The following is a 17463-nucleotide window of genomic DNA, read 5'->3' on the forward strand; positions in this document are numbered from 1 at the left end:
TCCTCTGGTTAATTGCATTGTCCCAATTTGTGGCTAATGCTAACTTTTCCAATTTGTGGCTAATGCTAACAGCTAATTTTTTTTTAATTTCAAAGCCAGTGAAATAATCCAGCTCATGGCTAGGGCTAGCAGCTAATGTTAGCAATGGCAGCGGTGGAAATAGCACAGCCCCACGTGATGCATGGATTTTATAGTTTCATTTTGTTAAGCCGCTTGACATAGCGCAAGCATGCTGGGAAAATGATTCCAATGTACAGCACTTCTCACCAAAAACACTTCATCTCAGGAATAATTCATGCCGCCGATTCCCTGCTGCATTATAAAGCTCGACATGAAATCCTGAAAAAGAACCATTCCACATCCTCAGCAGAGGTTCACTTAAGACCACTATTGACCGGTGACTAATTGCATTTTGGAAGGAGGGCGAGAGGGTAACAGAAAGAGGAAACGCGGAGGATGAATAATCAGCAGCGTAATTACGTCCAGGGCGAAAGAGAGGAAGCGTCTCACGTGCCATTGTTTGCCCGTCACAGGACAGGACGATGCATCGAGTGGTCCCCAGCGAGCCATGTCCCCAACTCCAATGTCCCGAGTCTGATCAGATCACCTTGAGTGACAGATGCTGCCAAGTCTGCAGAGGTAAGTGAGGAGCAAGCATCTTCCCTCATTTCTGTTCAACCATCTGGCATCACAACGGGGATGTTGATACCGGCCGGCTCCATTCGGTAACATCAGTGCTCATATTTACATCCATTTACATAGGTAATATTTCGACCCGTGCAACTTTTGTGGGATTTACACTCGTGGTTTGTGTTCATTACCGGAGTAAACATGTTCTCCAGCGTGGCAATTATGCCAATCAAATGGTTTATTTGGAGCAGCGTTGTGAGTGGGCGGCAAGCCTTTGAAGGTGAGGAAGAAAGTTCAGGGTGATATACATAACGTGTTTCGAGTCGACATTAAAGAAAAACAGCGTTACGGCTGTTGTATTAGAAAAAAATAATTACCTTTTGAAGTTTTTTTCTCCTTCCTGTTCATCTTTTGACAGTCGCATCATCTTTTTGTGGTTTAATGAAATATAATCCGAATAATGAATTTATGGTTGGGTGTTTACCTATTCTGGATTTTTTTTTTTTTTAAAAAGAAAACATGCGTATTTACATTTTCTTTATCCAACCCAATCCTGTATTTCTTTCTTTTTTTCATTATAATGACAATTATTTGCTGATTTCTTTATAATGACAATTTTTTGGGAGATTTTTGGTATTCACGATTGGGCTTGGTTAAAAAAAAAAACATTGCTGCTTTGTTGAGGGAAACGCATGACAAGATTACAAGATTAGAGCGGCTCAGACCTAAATCGTTGACCTTTTCGTCTGATCGTCATTGTTTGCCCTCTACATTTGATTTCCTGACAGCATACATTTTCCAAGACATCAAGGCTAGCCGGGCTCCCCCAGAAATAGCTTTTTTTTTTTTTACTACCATCAAACAAATCAATGGCAAAATAGGAAATTTTTCTTCTCTCAGTCATACAACGCAGCCGGTGATCTGATTCCCTCGCGGGGGATGAAGTACTCCCGCCTCTTATCGATTGCGTCTTCCTCCTGCAGGTCACGACTTCTGCTCAGAGGGCCACGGCTGCGTGGAGCACTCGGACTGCGTCAACCTCGAGGCCGGAGCCTGCTGCGTTTGCAAGGACGGCTTCCGACCCCTGCGAGACGATAACGCCTACTGTGAAGGTAGGACCTCCCACTATGGGACAGAAACATCGATAGTTGGAGTGTTTCTGCCCTCCAAAGGCTGGAAACAAAAAAAAACAACAAGCATGTCTTTGTTTGCAACTGCTAGTCGAGAGATAAAATTGCTCATTAAGGAAAAATGCTAATGGTAGTCATGTGCGGCGTTAGCTAAGCTAGCCATGTGTTTTATTTTTACTAAAAAATTTTCTGGGGAGTCTCAGAATTGGAAATGGTCCAAATTTCAAAAAAAAGCTCAAGTGAATCTCCGAAGAAGGGTTAGTCGCCGTAGCAAAGTTGTTTATTATCATTTGAAATAAAGGTTGGAGTGTGCTAATCCTGGAGGAAACAATTAAAACCGAGCAAAAAATAGTCGACTGCCGAATGCCCCCGAATTTGTGCATGTATCGCGTAATCCTTTTGAGATGGAAGACGTTAATCCTCTCATTATCTGTGCCCACAACACGCGCCAAGTGCTTCACAGACACAATTTGAGAGGTCGGCATTTGTCCTCTCATTCCGTTGATTAATTTGTGATTTGGAGCCAGCGCGCTGCAGCTTTGTGTGTTTGCGTGCGTTCGGCCTCTCTCTGCTGGGGCGAACATGCGGCATCAGCGAGGGCCAGATGTCTCCAGCCGTGTTGCACACAAGGACATTCAACACTGCCCTTCATGGACTGTTTCAAAATTAATCCCAAAATGGGAGCAGCCTTATCAAGGCAAGCAAATGTTTTAAGGCTGGCACTATTGAATATTTTTACAATTTTTATTTTAATATTATTAAGCGAATAATCGGATACAATTTTATTCGCATTAAAGTTTAGTATAAAACAAAATTTCCCCAATTATTGTTTATTAAGCAAGTATTTTAATTTATTTACAAAGTAAAAGCAGATTTTTGCAAATGTCTTATTTTGATCAAACATAAAAGTCTTTTTGGAATTATTACTTTTAAGAGCCTGAAATCAGACATTTGGACAATGGCTCGAGAGAATCAATCGCAAAATATTTTAAAATATGCATTATTGTATTATATTATAATATATTAAAATCGTGACAAATGACTTGCAGCCTCGCTCAAAATTCAACAAATAATACTTAGACACTATTGCATCATAAAGAAAAGCTTTTTCCGGCTCTTGCAGGATCAGAAGGGCTGGAAAGTTTCAAAAGTAACCTGAGGCTAAACTTTTTTTTTTTTTTTTACATTATAACCTTTATGTGTTGTATAAAAAGGCTGGACAACCCTTGCATAGAGATCGGAACCGCAAACTTTCAAACTGACATGCTAACCACAAGTCCACCATGCTGTCGTTCATTTTTTCTTCTTTCCTATTGGAACAGTTGACAAATGTAACATGTAGCTCTATTTCCCTCGCTTTCAAGTCCCTGTCCGCGTAATGGCGAGTTTCGCCAATCCTTTTGTGGCCTTTAATTGGTCCCTTGTCCAGTTGACAGCCTCAAAAACAAGGCAGCTGGCGGTTCGCTTGCTCTTTTGTTTTGATCCGCCGTTTAAACCTGTGTCGTCTGAGCTTTTTTTTTTTTTCGCCGGGGCCTTTGTTGTCCGACCCATCCCATTACCCGTGCGAGGCCGGAGCCTCCGATATCAACACTTCAGAGCGGCGCCATTCATCTCGAGAGTCTCGCTCCCAAATAGGCTGCCGGGTTTGCCGGTGATTGTTTGCTCCAGACACAATACGCCGACAAAAAAAAAAAAAAAAGAAAAAAATGGAAAATGACTCCTCTTTGCACTTCTTTCACAAACAATTTATTCGTCAGCAAGTCATTTGCGATATGATTGCGCTCTGTTCTGCGTCCAAACGAGAATAACTTGTCAAAATATCCTATCGACTGCGAGATAATGTCCGCCGCCTTCATGGAGTTGCTCAAATGTTGATTGAAATCTCCTTTCTGGATGACTTAGGCACTGCGGGGAGATGAGATGTGGAGTTGTGTTTATTGAAAACAACCCGGAGATGATAAAACAGAGGCCCGCACTCACAATATATCATCAAACACCGAGAGACGCTCACGAGCGCTTTAAAACATTCCGAGGTCAGAGATGAGCTGGAAATAGCCCGTGACATCACTTTTGTGTAAATTTTTCATCGGAGCAGCAGTAGGCAAAACTCGAGGGGATGCCAGCGCAGCCTTTGAGAGCTCAAGTGTGAGTGCGGGCGAGTCCGTTTGCATGCATGCAACATAAATGGAGCGTGTTCCAGTCTCCATCCAGTCCTCACCGTGGCTGGATTAACACTTCATGTTTAAGTGGCACCATTTGGATTTTCATTTATTTATTTTTTGCTCTCAAGGGGCACAAAGTATTGAGAGTGCTTTATTTTTTCAACATTAGGTTAAAGTCATAAATAATATCCCATCATTTCTGGACTATAAGACGCACCCGCTAAAATACGGAAAAAATTTGGTTTTGTTCATATATATAAGACGCACTGGACTATAAGACGCAGGTGTGCTAATGTTTAATTTCTATATACAAGAAAATCTGCACAAATATCATAAAGATCATGAAAAATCCATAGATAAGACGCACTGGAGTATAAGCCGCAGGGTTCAAAGCTTGTGCAAAAAAATAGCAGTTTATAGTCCGGAAAATACGGTATGATAAATTAATATAGCCATCCAAAATCGATTCTCAATATTTGACACAGTTGTCAGACTGAAATTGGCACCGGGCTTCCCAGCCTTGTTTTCCAAATGTTTATCTTCCGAATGGAATTAGACGGAGGGACGAGCAGAGGAGAAGTGACAGTCTGCGTGATTGTGTCTAAATGGAACAATCAGTATAGTTCAACACGTTGCGATAATACCATTATTCACCCACCGCGTCGCCGAGCTGACTCCCGGCCAAGAAACGCCGACTCAATAGTTGTGTCTCGCTTAAGAAGTTGATCGTCACGTGAATTTATGTCAAGCGCCGCGTCCTCGATAGCGTCGGGATTTAGTTAGCCTGCTTTTCACTGCAGGCTTAAAATGGGATTATTCACGGCCATGATGTCGTTAGGCATGTAATTGAATGCTGGGGAGATTTTTTTTTTTCCCTCGAGATTTTCCACATTTTCAACTGATTAATTTACAATGTCAAAATATTCAGCTTGAGCTTGCTCAAATTTCCACTTTTCCGACAATTTTTATTAAAAAAAAAAATCCCATTGAAATGAATGCGGACAATTTTGAACTTTCCGTTCCATATTTTTCTTCTTCCTCAAGTATTATTCAATTCAATTGCCTTTTCATCCCTCCTTGAATGTGCGTGTGTCATATGTAAACACGCAACGATACGCAATACGCCCGCGCTATCTTTTAAATGTCACAAGGTGATGGCAGGCTAATTGGTGCATAGTGAAGAGCACGGCCAATTGCAAAACTCAATCACTGCCCTGCAGTAAAACACACGCACATGCACACACACTTATGCACACGCACACTTGTGCACACACAAGCAAGTGTTGACATATTGCAAGCATCTGGCTATGTTTGCCCACACTTCACCTGTGCGACCCTGCCAAAATGTCACCCAAAAGCAACATTCCAGCCATTTATCAGACTGTACGCCCCCCCCTGACACACACACATGCACACACACACACTCTCTAGAGTATAAGTAACAGCATCTGTCCACTGCAAATGCCACAGAGGGCAACCTTAATTCACAGAAGAAGATGAATGTGCCTTCAAATACACTCATGGAGCTTAACATGCTGATTTTTATTAATCCCACAGTGATAATTGGATTGGAAAAAAATAGTGTGTACTTTATGGAAAATTACCTCATTGATTTAATTGTAATTTTAATTATCATGTCCCAGGTGTAATGAGAAATATTGTATATATATATATATTAGTGAAAAATATTATATATATATATGATGCTCCTCTAAATGTACACACGTGATTGTCTCTGACGGTTGCTCGTTTTAAAAATGCATCACATCTTTTCTCACACCCGGAAACACACACACTCACGTATCCCCTTTTTTTTTTTTTTTTTTTTTCTTTCCCCGATGCATCCTTCCAAGTCAGAGAGCACATTTGGAGCGTTTGATCACAGCCAGTGCACATTATTGAGACAATTTGCAAGGCCCGCGTTCAGTATGCAGATTCCTAACTCGTTCCTCCTACACACTCATCTTAATTGGCTCCTGCTCCATCTCCAGCAATGAAGCTTTCTGCATTATTTTTTTTGTTTTAATTCTCGAGGGCTTTTTTTTTTTTAACTTAATTAAACTAAAATTTTCAATCCATTAATTATGAAGCGATAATCCAAATTGCCCGAAAACATTCATGACGAGGCGATGACTTGCAAAATCACTCATTTTATCAATTTTTAACACACGAGTGTTTACACTCAATCCGACATGGAAACCGTAATTGCTACTAAATGTAGCGTGCGGAAAAAAAGCGGCTACAATAACAACAACAACAAATTTTAATATGCATGATTTTTCATTTGAAACTAAAGAGGTAATTCAACAAGACGTAAGTGACCTGCAATCAAGCTGCCGCAAACAATGCCACTCGTAATTTGGAGAAATCTCGCTCGGTGTTGGTTGTTCAATTTCCAGGGCGTTTGACTTTAGAGGTTCCACTTAAGCATTGGCAACTGATTGACGGACTCTTATTATGCTGCTCTTTGTCTATCCGACCGCTACGAGTGCGTACTGAGAAATACCAGACAATGTTCTGGCACGTCTGACAGACGAATTCCGCCACGAATTGAAAAGTTTGAGCGAGTTGCTAGGTGAAGCGATGCAAGGGGAGGCCGACTGACGGAATGTCACCTAATCGCGTTTCTTTGTGGGATATCCAACGGCAATGGTGGCGTTATCTTCCTTCTGCCAGACCTTGCTTAACTGCAGTATGGGATACAAGATAGCAAGGGCGCTCTTGCAAGCTACATGCCATGCAAATGAAGACGAATAAAGCCTCTATTTATATCCTGTTGGGATAACTTTAATGAGCTAGAGAGGGAAAAGTGAAAATGTCAGAACAATTATAATCTTCATTAAATTCCTCCTTAGCACTGCCTAGTAAAAGCCGGGAATTTCCCCGTTTTTTTTCCCCAAGGTCGCCGGTTTTTTTTTTGTGAACGACGTGGTAGATGGAGTGTCGAAGTTAACCCGTGAATTTGACAAACCATCCATCCTGTTCACGGCAAGCCGAGCGAGTGCTCTTATCTCGGACAGGTTTGCAACAACAACAACAAAAAAGATTTGAGTCGGGAAATCGGTTTTATTTAAAAGAAACGAGTGAAAAATATCGGTATATGTATCCAATGGTTTTTGAAGGAAATACCTCATTTACAGAATCATACCCTCTCAAACTCAACTGTTTCGATTCCGATCGGAATCCCGACGAATCAAACTGAATCAAATTGTTAAACGAAAACATCCTCGAATCACATCATGCGCTAGCCTACGTCAAGCTACAATTGTGCGTATAGTCGATTTCTGGTCGAGGCGGAAGATTGACCTCGTTTCTCCGACGAGTGGCGAAAGTTGCCTGTTGACTCCAGGCCAGCTTTCTGCTGCCCACGTGACGAGCCAATCAAGAAAATGGAACGGCCTAATGGAGAGACAGCCATTTGTCCGAGCGCCAATCCCCCTCCCGCTAATATATTGTTTGAGCAAACCCTAACTGCTGCCACCATATGCGGGGATGGATGGCGTCTATAAGGCTCTCAATCAAGCTGTCGTCAGGCTCAGCCAATCGGAAGGAGGCTGGTCACCTCCAGACCTCAGCTCAAGGTTGAGGACAGCTGACTGGGATCCAGAAAACTAAATTGTCTTTACGTGTCGTTAGGATGGTTGGGATCTGAATTGGCCAATCGTTTTTTTGACTGAAGTTAAATCTCGGCTTTAGCAATTTCCTCCAAGACGATATTTCTCACGTCTCGATTGCTTTTTGTACCGACTTGTCTTTCTGGTTTTCACGCATTCCTTGACTTGGTGTCAGCCCAAAAACTAAAGGTTCAATTTTCAAGTGACAGGATTCTCAATGGGCCATTTGTTGTCTTACCCGCCTGTTGTACTGAGTCCACACTTTTGGACAATCAATCTTGTGGTTCTGCCCTTCCCTGGTCCACCTTTCCGCAAAAAAAAAACACTTTCCTGGAGGCCAGTGACAGAGTTCCCAAATGGTCATTCGTTTTTATCTTCCACGTTAAAGCCATGCTTTTGCCCTTTCCAAGAGGACGATCGCTCTTCCCACTTTATCGCTTACCCGCTAACCTTTTCATCTCCGGTACGATTCTTTTGTTTTTACGGATTTATCTCCCTCAACCGGTGGACTTTTCAACCCGTAGCTCTTTGGTTTTGTAATTTTGTCCTCCCTTCTTAACTTCTTTTCATCCCCAAAACTTCTCAGTTGGGCATTGATTTATTTTCTTATGATGTTAAATTTTCAAACAATTGTCTCTTACTTCTTCATCTCACTTTTTTAATCCTCAATTTTTCTCTTTTCCATGTACGTCACATTTTCCCAAAACTCACCGTCAAATTCTCAGTTGGTCATTTGTTTACTTACCTTCCATGTTAAATTCACAATTTTCCTATTTGAACTCTTTATTTCCCAATTTATTCTCCTTGTCTCTCTTGAAGTTTTCTTCTTCCCTTTACTTCTTTTCACCTCCAAAACTATCAAAACCCTCAACGTCCTTCGAGACCAGTGACAGCATTTGCAATTGGCCATCTTTTTTTTCCGTATTAAATCCACGATAACCTACCCACACCCTTTCCTTTGTGACAATCTCGCTCACTTCTTTATCTCACACCTTCCACTTTTTTTTTTGCTCTCAACTTGTCTTTTTCTCCAACCAGGTTCCCTCAAGGCCAGTGACAAGGTTCACTCAGCCTCCATTCATTTCGTGAATAACACATGTACCTTATAGGTGGAGAGATTGTTTCTAGGTTGTATTTTTCCCGAAGGCTTTTTCAATAACGCAAAGACTCTCGTATTGATGCGACTGCGCAATGAAGAAATGTGAATGGAACCGTTGCGGGCAGGTGCTTAAGCTCCCGGTTTGTGCAAGGACACGCGAGCTGAAATCTTTCCAATGCAAATCTATTGAAATTCAACTTCAAGTGCACGCCAGCCAAAAGCATTTGGCACGGAACCGATTCAAGGTTGAACGTCTTTGTGCAGCCGAGCAGAGACACGAAATCGAGGAAATGAATAATAGATTGCTAATGATTAGTAATAGCGAGCACCGTGGAGACGGCCTCTCGTGAGCTTTGCCCATTATTGACCCGAACAATCGACACGGACGGTCACAAGACCCCGGAGGATAATACCGAGCCGTGTTTGTTTGCTCCGTTTTGATTTCGTTCTAATTACATTTAGTTGCATCACTCTACCGAGATTAATTTTTATACTGTTAGCGAGATTGTCGATTCGCCTGTCTGATGCAAAGGCACGCCGTTTTAAAGCCCAGGAATAGCCGTTGCCTTAGCAACAGCTATTACATCCAAAAATGGATTTGCGAGCGCGAGAAGGCCAAACTAATAAATGACATTCTTAAAGCCGTATAAGCCACTTTATATTGCAGTCCGACGCATTAACGTACTCTCGACTTTGCTTTATGAACAGTTACTTCCACACCTCTGACGTAACCGAGCCGTTGCCCGATTTTCTTACTTTGAAGGGATTGCAAATCGAACGCTGTGTCATTCTCACGGACGGGACCAGCTGCATTTTGTCCCTTGCTTGACATCCACGAAGACAAATCGCTTTTTTACCAGCAAATTTCCGCGCAGGGTTCTAAATCTCCTTTTAGGCCATATTGAGAAGAGACAAGGTGTTTTTTTGTGATAGGTTGGTCCACGTCTATTTTTCAAAAAGACATCTTAGAAATGCAAAATTGCGCAATTTCAATCAAGGCTGGTGAAAACATCATTTTGTTTGCATCCATTCATTTTCTATAAAGCTTGTCCTCCTAAGTGAGCTGGAGCTTATCCCAGCTGACTTTGGCAAAAACGGGGGACACCCTGGACTGGTCTCCAGTCGATTGCTGTTCACATGTAGACAAATAACAGGTTCTTAAATTTAGAATTTTGTAGCAAACATGATAACCAGTAACCCACCAATCTGCCCATTTTCCTCCTGCCCATTTTTGTTCATCACAATTTCCAATATTGAATATTTTCTTCACGTATTCGTAATTACTTTCTCCCGCAAATTACCAAAATGTGAAATTGTCATATCTTATCAAGCTGTGAATATATTCAGTCTGGTCAACCTGAAATTAATTTTCGTCCGGATGTGGTTTCTGAACTGAAATGATTTTGACACTCTTGACCTGAACCAACATTTTCATCTCAGCCAGCAAAATCAGCTAATAAATTTCCTGCCACTCTTGAAACAATTTATCGTCCAAGAACCATTTCCCAAGACCTTTTGTGGAAACATTAGAGGAAGGCTAGCATGCCTGAAACGTCTTCCCGCTTACTTAAAGGTGACAAAATAATGTGGAAGTTAAATCAATGACGAGTCACCAACCTTGTCTTATAGAATATCGATTTCAAACAAGGTATTATGCGATCTGGAAAAAGGCGCCAAACCGTAATCCGCTTTTCAATATTCGAATCATTTCTTACACAAAGGTCAATCGACGGGACCCTTTCTGATATGATTAGCCAAATACCATCGGTTCTCTTGCTCAATGGGCATTGCGGATCATTTTGTGAAATCCAATCCAACCCAGCGTCGACTTATGCTTGCCCACTTTCCTTTTCAGACATTGACGAGTGCGCTGAAGGGAAACACTATTGCAGGGAGAACACCATGTGTGTTAACACCCCCGGCTCCTTCATGTGCATCTGCCACACGGGCTACATCAGGATCGATGACTACTCCTGCACAGGTGAGTTCCTTAACGGCAGCCCTGGAATGTAATTACAAGAGCTTTGTGACACCAGAGTGGCTGACCAATGAAAGAAAAGCTTTGAAAAGGACTTAGCTTGATACACTTGGCAGGAGAATAGCAACAGTGGACACAAAGAGTCTGAAATTACAAATAAGCTTCCAGCTCCTTCCACCACTCGACAGGACGACCCAAGTTGGAGTGCATAGTGAAGACCTTGGGCTATTTCAAGTCTTACAAAACCATCCAGTTTATACTTACGCGGCCTGATGCAATTCTACTCACTATTATCCTTTTTTTATTGGTGAAACCGAAACTGCCTGATCAGTCAAAGGTCTGCAGTTTTACAACCAACCGTCTCCATTTTTGTTGCGGTGCTTCGTTTAGCATGTCGGGGAACAATTGAGTCAAGTTTTTGCAATGTAATATAAATAAACGGAACTTTTTGGTCTCATTAAGTAGTGATGGGAAAATGAAGCTTCATGAACCAGTTGTTGTATTCTTTGGCTCCTCTAAATGGCGATGTTGGTTTAAAGTGAGGGTTTCAAGAAATGGTTTTCAGCTCTTCGATGAACAGAGGTCTAAGTAAACACAACAATGGGTTCATGAATCATCTTGAAGCTTCATTTGCCCATCACTATCATTAAGGACCAATAGTGGGACCAACATAATCGGTACCCCGGCCATTACTGAGATGCTAAAAAAAATCCAAAGGACCCTCATCCCTTATTCGATCAAATCCAACATGTTTTCCCACAGTTTACCCTTGTCATTTTATTCGTATGTCCCCTCATAAGAAAAGTTTGCGTGGGATTCATGAAGTGCCACGGAAGTGCAGAATCGCTGGCAGCGTGTAAATCCGTTGCCTTTTAAGATGCAAGGGCTCTTGAACTGCTATGGCCCTCTCGTCGCCCATGCGAGGACAACTAATTGCCCCCTCAATGCCGATAAACATTTAACTGCGAGGCTGCGTGCGCACAAATAAAATAGGAAAGAAAATTGTTAAGCGAATGAAGCTATAGGAAAGCTAACGTCGATTCCTATCGTCTGTAAAAACTACTGAAGTGTTTTCAGACTGCGCTGGAAACTTTGAAGAAAATGTTTTCAAGTATTTATAGTGTCTGTACGAGTGTGTGGAGACGGTTGAAGTACGCCGTGCTCTGCCTGTGTATGAGTAGAGAAGAGAAAATGGCAGAGAACTTGAGAAACTGTGATGGAAGCGGCAGAGCAATTTATTCCTGATCAAAGTTGAAACTAAGGTCAATGGAAACAAGAGCAACAACAAGCTCAGGCTAGAAAGTGTAACTCCAGCAACATTTTATATTCCGCTTACACTGGATGTTTACAAACATGACAAAAGACGTTTTATATTGAATTTAAGCATAATTACGCCGCTTGTTTAGGCCTGAATGTCATTTTAAAGTTGTCAATCCGCTTACTCTGCAGTATTAATTCCCGCAAAGACTAAAGTACAGCAAAAGTCACCTTAAATGTACTTCTGCAGGAGGTCGTGCTGTTTCTTGGCTCAGCTCATTTCCAGTCTTGTTTTCATGCGGCGCCAGGTTGCTTAGCAACCGGCCACACGATTCCCATCGTCAATAAATATATCCTTGTCAAGAAATACCCAAAAATTTAAGCCTCTGGAAAAAAAAAACATTCATTTTTTTTAGTGCTTATCGTTCAAATCGTCACCTGTGAAAGACATCTGCTGTTTTCCGGACGCAACAAAACATCTCCGAGCCGTCCGAGTAAGAACAATACAGCGGCACTGAACCAGCAATTCTCCGACTTTTTAATCTGTGCCGCTAGCAAAAATTTATTTCCGCACTGTTCTTGCTGTCTGCCACCGTGTGCTCATTCCCCAGATTCTCTATGGAGATTAATAACCATCCCAAACCAGTGGATTAAAATTGCAGCACTGCCTCGTATGCAGGCTCTATTAAAACGGCTTCGAATCGTCGCACCGCAGTACGCCGAGGCCGCACGTCTCCTTATGAAAGTCAATATGCGTGATTAAACCCGGGTGGGCTTGATGTCAAAACTCATTCGCCGCATCAGTCCAATCACAGTGGTAATCTTTGCACTGAGTTTCGGGACTATCAGCTCCCATACATTTGGCGTCTGGCTATTGAGTGCCTGATAACAAATGCGCAATCATCAGGAACGCTACACAAATGAATCGGGTAGCCACAATAATCACGCTTTGCTTATGACGATCAGTCAAGTAACTTTTAATGGTGAAAAAAAGACTTTGGCTCAACTTTACTTCCATTTTCTAAGATGGAGGTCCTTGCTAAGAAAATAAAATGGCCTCCAGCGTTTTTACCTTCTGAGAAGCAATTGCGATCCCGTGTTTGGACATCCGCGATTTAACACACCGGTTTCATTACCCGTCTTTGCGAAGGAAATCAACTTAACGCGATTGTCAGTGAAAGCAAACATCACACCAGGCGCTCATAAAAAAGTTCAAATTAATAATAGAGCACGCTCCGGGGTGCGACTCTTTATGCATGGCTGTTTAGCTCCGGTGGCAGTAATTGACAATAAGCACAAGGACGATGCTAAGCTAGCGGCTCGCGAGAGTCCGCGGCCATCGGACATCTGCCGCTGTTTGAAAAAGAGCCCGAGGGGAGTGCTGATGGCTCCAAATTGACCGCGCAAGAAATATTACAGCGGGTTGGAAGAGAGACATTAAAAGGAACCCCCGGCGGTACCTTTATTGACATTGCGCATTCACATGATGGATGAGCTTTTTTATCTCCCTCAATTGCTTCGGCCAATTAACAGATTGCAAAGTCAGCCCAAAACAATGTTGTCGTATCGACGGGCCGGCCGGGTTTTCGCGCGAGGCCGCCTGGCAAAGAGGATTAAGTTGACGGTAGTTCATTTCATGGCTCAGTGTTTATGCGGCGGATTAAAGGGCAGATTGGCAGATTTAATCCACACCAAACAGCACGGAGCCCCGACTTGTATTTCTTCTCGGCTTGTCGCCTTGTTTTTACCCCAAGTCCAACCGCTCTGAGAGGTCATCGGGTCACGGTGATTCTGCACAGTGGCCGGACTTAAAACGGGAAACCTTCCGTCATACACTGAAGGTCATCTCTTCAAGTCTTCATCTTTTACTCAGACCTTAGATTAGTCGTTAATCCATAAAAGGTAGAGGCTCGGCTCTGCACTCGCTTTGATTGTTATTAAAGCGGGCCGTCCGGGGGCTGTGTACGCCGCCGCGCTCGGGTTGTGTGTCCTTGTTTAATCCCGAGATAACCTGACGTGCTTTTTCCTGAGGCGCAGCAGCTTCTGACAGAGTGATGGATGGTTGACTGCAGGAAGGACGTCGGAATGCAATCGTGCAATTAAAAAAACGAACAAACGGAAGACTGATATGATAATTAAAGTAGTGTAAACACCCCCCTCCCCCTCAAGTGATTGTTTTCACATGATGCTACTCTTGACTTTGTTATGCTAACAATGCTGTCACCCTGGGACACAAAAATAGGATCAAGAAAATTTAAAAAAAAAATCAGTTTCGATTGTCAAAACTCAACATTTTGCTTCATTCATGGCGGAATATGTTTAAAAACAACAACGACGACGAATTACAAAGGCCTGCTGTCACACCAGTTAAACACGACAATGGAGTCTTTTCACCGGGGCGGCCCAAGGTTGTTGTTTTGTCAGAGGCTGGAACGAGTCAAGCAGGAGAAGACGCTCGCATCCCCGCTGACTGACTGTACATAATTGATTGTTTGTCTGTCGACGCCTTGGGCAGCAGGAACCGGCGCCGGGGAGCAATTACCGAGTCGCTCACCTGCACTGCTCCCGGTGTAATACCCCCTAAAATATCAAAATCACTCAAAAACACTGAAGGGGGCGGGGCTAACGCGACCTTGGTAAAACACTCCTTCCCCATTAGAGCAATTGACTGATGGACGATGCGCGTCCGTTCACGGGCACGTGAAGGATATTCGTTAAAAGGCTTCGTCATCACTCAGGCGGACGCTTGAGATGTTTCTTCAACGCTGTATTTTTTTGGTTGCAAAGATAAGGTTTTCAGATTACGCCGCCGCCGAAGGGATTTGCGAGACAAGAGGAACATTTCACCTCGTAAGCAAACACAGCCCAAGCCCGGGAGGAGAAGGGTTCATTAAGTGGGCGCAGATCGTTCTTCTCGCCCATAAAAAAGCTGCAGTATTCTTCCAGATGCTGCAAACAGACGGAAACTTGAGAGTTTTTTTTTTTTTTTCTGATTTGTTGCAGTGCATTCAAATATATGAATGACGCAAATCTTTGCCTTGATGGGCAAATATTACGACTCGACAAATCGATGTCACGTATGTGAGCAGCGGCGCAACTTCTCCATGTCTGCTTTCCAGTCCACTGGAGGCCATTTTATAAATGATGTTCCTTATCTGCTGAGAAATTAAGTGCGGGACTCCTTAATCGTTAAAATATTTATAAGGAGGTGCTGGAGGCTATGACTAAACAAGATTACTTTGCATGACGCCATCTGTAGCCTTTAAATTTAAATGCTAAACCGAATTTTACTAAGACTAACTTGCTACTTCATCTCAAGTTCTGCACCTGTAAGCTTGTTTACTTGTGAGAGTCTTATTTTTTTTATTTTATTATTTATTTTGCGTGTAATTCCACTGTCGACCACCTGATGGCAGCACAATATATGTTTATGTACATTTTGAAAGAAGAAGACTGCTAATTACTCTCGAATCCTACATTTTACGCCTACAGAAAATGATGCCTGTGTGTTCATATTATAATGTACATTTTTTTTAGACATAATTATTATTTGGATATAATTATTGGCTTTAAACGCTTTTAGCCGCTATATGGGGGGATTTGTCGCTTATGTTATGAAGATGACTGTGTGCTGTACTAAATGTGTATGTACAGGATACCCCCCCCCCCCATTTCTAATTAGGACGCAGAGTAGAATTTCCATAGACTAGTGTAAACTGTTATGTTTCCACAAGAAACACTTGTCTTGACACGTGCAAATAAATTCACAGTGCAAACACATCCACGTTTAGAAGCCTTCGGCTCATTGAGGAAATGACAAAGCAATGCAGATGTCTTCATTGATGCATTAGTGCATATTAAGAAGTCCATTTACACCTGATTTATCATTCTGTCAGCTCCCAAACAATAACAACAAATTAAAGCGAAACAGCTTAAATAGATCATTAATCCAACACCGCATTGTCACGTGTTTTGTATGCGTGAATTTTTTAAAAAAAAAATTAAAAGAGTCTTCTGTGTCCTTCCCAGAGCACGACGAGTGCCTGAGCGGCCTCCACGACTGCGACGAGAACGCCTTGTGCTTCAACATGGTGGGAGGACACAGCTGCTCGTGCAAGCCGGGCTACGCCGGCAACGGCACCGTCTGCAAAGGTACCCAGCCTGGTTTTCAAAATTATATATCACTTTGAAGCTCAGCCCCGAATTAAGTTTTAATATTTGTTCATCCGAGCTAGCACACGGCGTCGGTATTAGCCGCTTCATCTATCTCCACGGCATTCCATCATCTTGTGGACGCACATTAGCTAACAGCCTAAGCGTGGATGATGAACATTTTTTACGTTAACCTTGGCAAGACTCATTCATCACGGAAAATAATATCATGTATCACGTTGGTGAATTAGCTCTTATTCCGTATGCAAATACGTACATACGCCGGTGCTGCTCTAATTGCATAGTTAATGCTCATTCATCCTTGTGAGTTATGACTCCGCCCCCCAACCCCCCCCCCTCTTGCTCTTGCTTCAGCTATGTGTGACGGCTTGTGCCAGAACGGAGGAACCTGCCTCTCACCTAACAACTGCGCCTGCCCGCAAGGATTCACTGGCAAGAGATGTGAGACAGGTGAGAAGTGTTAAGTTGCCCGTCCGCAACTGACATTGTTGAGGAAGTGGCGTGCTATATATATATATATGTATTTTTTTATTTTTTTTTTAATATATATATAGAGATTTTTTTTATAAAACAACTGCATTGACTCGGAAAGTTAGCTTAGCTGCATGCTAACAAACAATGCAAAACATCATTGACAGGCTAACAGTTAGCCATAACGGATGCTGTGGTGTTAAAAACAAAAATAAATAAATTTAAAAAAAAAAATATATATATATATATATATATATATATATATATATATATATATATATATATATATATATATATATATATATATATATATATATATATATATATATATATATATATACATACACACACGCACACACATATGCAAAGTATCCGGTATCAGATTTGCATATATCATCCATTATTATGTCGTGTATATGTGTTTGTTTATATTATGAGCATTATTATGCAGCGTGAAAACACGATGCAATGTTTGAATAAATATGCTCAATCATTGCGTTGTATATTTTCCACGCGTTTAGTATCGACTTGATATGTCCCCTGATAGGTTAAGGTGGCCCACCCCGCTTGATGAATAAATGCACACACTGATGTGCTTATTGGTCATTCATCTGTAATGTGTGTGTGTGTGTGTGTGTGCGGCTGCACACCCGAGTGAATAATGGCCTTGTAGCTCTTTTATTGCCACGATGGAGGATTTGTAGTGCACATGCAGCAGTATGGGAATTACTCTATATCACACATTAATCAGCGCCGGCTTCATCCTCATCGGCTCAGGCCAGAGCCATGGTCCTGGAGTTTAGTAGCAAACCACCCCCAAAAAAAAAATCATACGGTATTTCCTTAATGTAGTGAAGCCCGAAGGGGGAAAAACAAGTGTCCTATTTGATCCGAGACTTTTAAGTGGCCCACATACCAGGCCGCTAATGTCTCCTAGAAGGCAGGAGGA

General features: G+C 42.2%; 1 protein-coding gene across 1 annotated transcript in view; it reads left to right on the forward strand.

Annotated features, from left to right (window-relative positions):
- The window catches only part of nell2a (neural EGFL like 2a), a 44072-nt gene that overhangs the window by 15580 nt on the left and 11029 nt on the right, over positions 1 to 17463 (forward strand). The window contains exons 11-15 of the mRNA XM_049722866.2: positions 534 to 639; positions 1614 to 1742; positions 10491 to 10616; positions 15900 to 16022; positions 16398 to 16493. Coding sequence (XP_049578823.1) covers positions 534 to 639; positions 1614 to 1742; positions 10491 to 10616; positions 15900 to 16022; positions 16398 to 16493 — 580 coding nt within the window. The remainder of the gene's footprint in view (positions 1 to 533; positions 640 to 1613; positions 1743 to 10490; positions 10617 to 15899; positions 16023 to 16397; positions 16494 to 17463) is intronic.

The sequence above is a fragment of the Syngnathus scovelli genome, chromosome 6, assembly GCF_024217435.2.
Source record: "Syngnathus scovelli strain Florida chromosome 6, RoL_Ssco_1.2, whole genome shotgun sequence".
NCBI lineage: Eukaryota > Metazoa > Chordata > Actinopteri > Syngnathiformes > Syngnathidae > Syngnathus > Syngnathus scovelli.